General features: G+C 54.6%; 1 protein-coding gene across 1 annotated transcript; it reads left to right on the top strand.

Annotated features, from left to right (window-relative positions):
- On the top strand, positions 820-1,653 carry LOC109714129. Its single transcript, XM_020238571.1, has one exon. It carries the CDS (start codon positions 820-822, stop codon positions 1,651-1,653), a length of 834 nt encoding a protein of 277 aa, XP_020094160.1.

The following is a 1,999-nucleotide window of genomic DNA, read 5'->3' as shown; positions in this document are numbered from 1 at the left end:
CCTTGGGCGGACAGGGGAGGCTCTGTCCGTTCGGCGTCTGTCGCGTGCTCGAATCCGACCAAATTGACGGAGCTCGGGGCGTGACAGATATGGTGGTATCAGAGCGATGTGAACGCAAAAGTCTAGGATGGACTTAGGGACCTTAGGATTGGAGACCTTAGGATTTAGGATACGTATAACGTGGATTTGGATTGGCGAAGGCTAATGGATTGGATTATTATGGAACTTCTCTAAATGGAAATAGAGAGGGACTCAAGGGACGTTTGTCTTCTTTTTGGGGTATTATGTGGGGCGGACGACTACATAATGCCCAGAGTAGAAAATGAACGTACTTGATTGCTTTCGCTTGATTAGGTAGTTGTTTGGAACGAGTAAGAGTCTTGGATGTCGAGTATTAACGTGTGCGTTTCGTTTCAGGACAGATGTCACCGAGACGTTTTACCCGTCGGACCGCTCCGGCATCGCCTGATGAGGTGCCAGAGCAGGTTGGATCCGATGAAGTTCGTGAGTTGCGGGCCCAAGTAGCAGCTCTGGCTGGGTCTATGCGACAGCAGGGGGAGCAGATAGGACAGCTCCACGACATGGTGGCTCAACAGGCAGCGGCGGCTGCACCTGTACCTCAAGACCCGCCTGCACCTGTAGCACCTACGCCGATGGCGGCGGCACCGGTGACGGCTATTCCTCCGACAGCTTCAGGTTCTTCGGCCCCTATTCCGGAGGTACTTGAAGCCGAACAGGAGCGGTCGTTGGCGGTGTTGACGGCCTTCAAGCGGTTTAATCCTCCGACCTTCTTTGGGTGAGGTGAAGGACCCGTGGTTGATGGAGGCATGGCTTTCTGCGATGGAGGCGTTATTCGAGGATATCTACACCCTCGAGAAAGACAAGGTTCGGTTGGCGACTCACTGTTTAGAGGGGCCGGCTCGATCGTGGTGGACAAGAGTGAAGAATGGTCGGTCCTTGGATCCGGCTACTATGACTTGGGAGGCGTTCCGGGAGATTCTGCTAATAGAGTACTTTCCGGAGAGTGACAAGCGGAAGATCAAGGAGGACTTTCGCAAGTTGAGGCAGGGAAGCCGAACGGTGCGGGAATATGAAAGGGAATTCTCGCACATGGTTAACTGCGTTCCCGGCTTGGTTCATGGTGACCGAGATCGGGCGGAGGTCTTCGAGCGCGGGTTGCGGCCGGAGATATTCAAGATGGTTCAGGCGCTTCGGCTGAAGACCTATGAAGAGGTGCTTGATCGTGCGCTATGGATAGAGCGTGGCAACGCCATTGCGCGCGAGGAACGTGAGACGTTCGAGAGGGACAAGGACAGGGAAAAGTCTAAGAAGCGACCGACTGGTGGTTCCGCGGGGCAGTCGAGTTCCAAGCGACCCCCTCGGCACCCTAGATCGCAGTGGCGTCAAGATAGGAGCCAGACGAGGAGTCAGATGAGTTCCTCCCCGTGCGTAATCTACGGTAGGAATCATAGACCGAGTGAATGTTCTCAGCGTAACGGGAGATGCTTCCGATGCGGCCAAGCGGGACACATGAGATGGGATTGCCCGGGTGGCGCGTCACTTGCTCCGTCAGCTGCTTCGGCTCAGTATGCTCCACGACAGCTCGCAGGACTGCCACCTGCCATGTCGGCTGGGCGCGCTTCATCACCGTGACAACCGGAGGGATCTCGTGCACCGAGTGGGCGGGTTTTTGCCACTCAGGTAGAGGAGCAGCCTGCTGTACCCGATGACGTCGTGGCAGGTATTATTCTAATTAATGGCGTTAGAGCAAGAGCACTATTTGACACGGGCGCATCGCATTCATTCATTGATGCCTCGTTTGCTAAGACGCATGGCATGGACATAGAACATAATTATGATTATTGGTGGGTTAACGCACCAGAACACTAGTTTAGAGTCCATGACGAGTGCCTAGCTTGTCCGGTTCAAATCGGCGATTGGATCATGCCGGTGGATTTGCTAGTGCTTAAGCAGATGTGGGGCTTTGATGTCGTCTTGG

The sequence above is a fragment of the Ananas comosus genome, linkage group 8 (assembly GCF_001540865.1).
Source record: "Ananas comosus cultivar F153 linkage group 8, ASM154086v1, whole genome shotgun sequence".
Lineage (NCBI taxonomy): Eukaryota > Viridiplantae > Streptophyta > Magnoliopsida > Poales > Bromeliaceae > Ananas > Ananas comosus.
The sequence above is the reverse complement of the archived record's forward strand: the minus strand, read 5'-3'. Positions and strand labels throughout refer to the sequence as shown.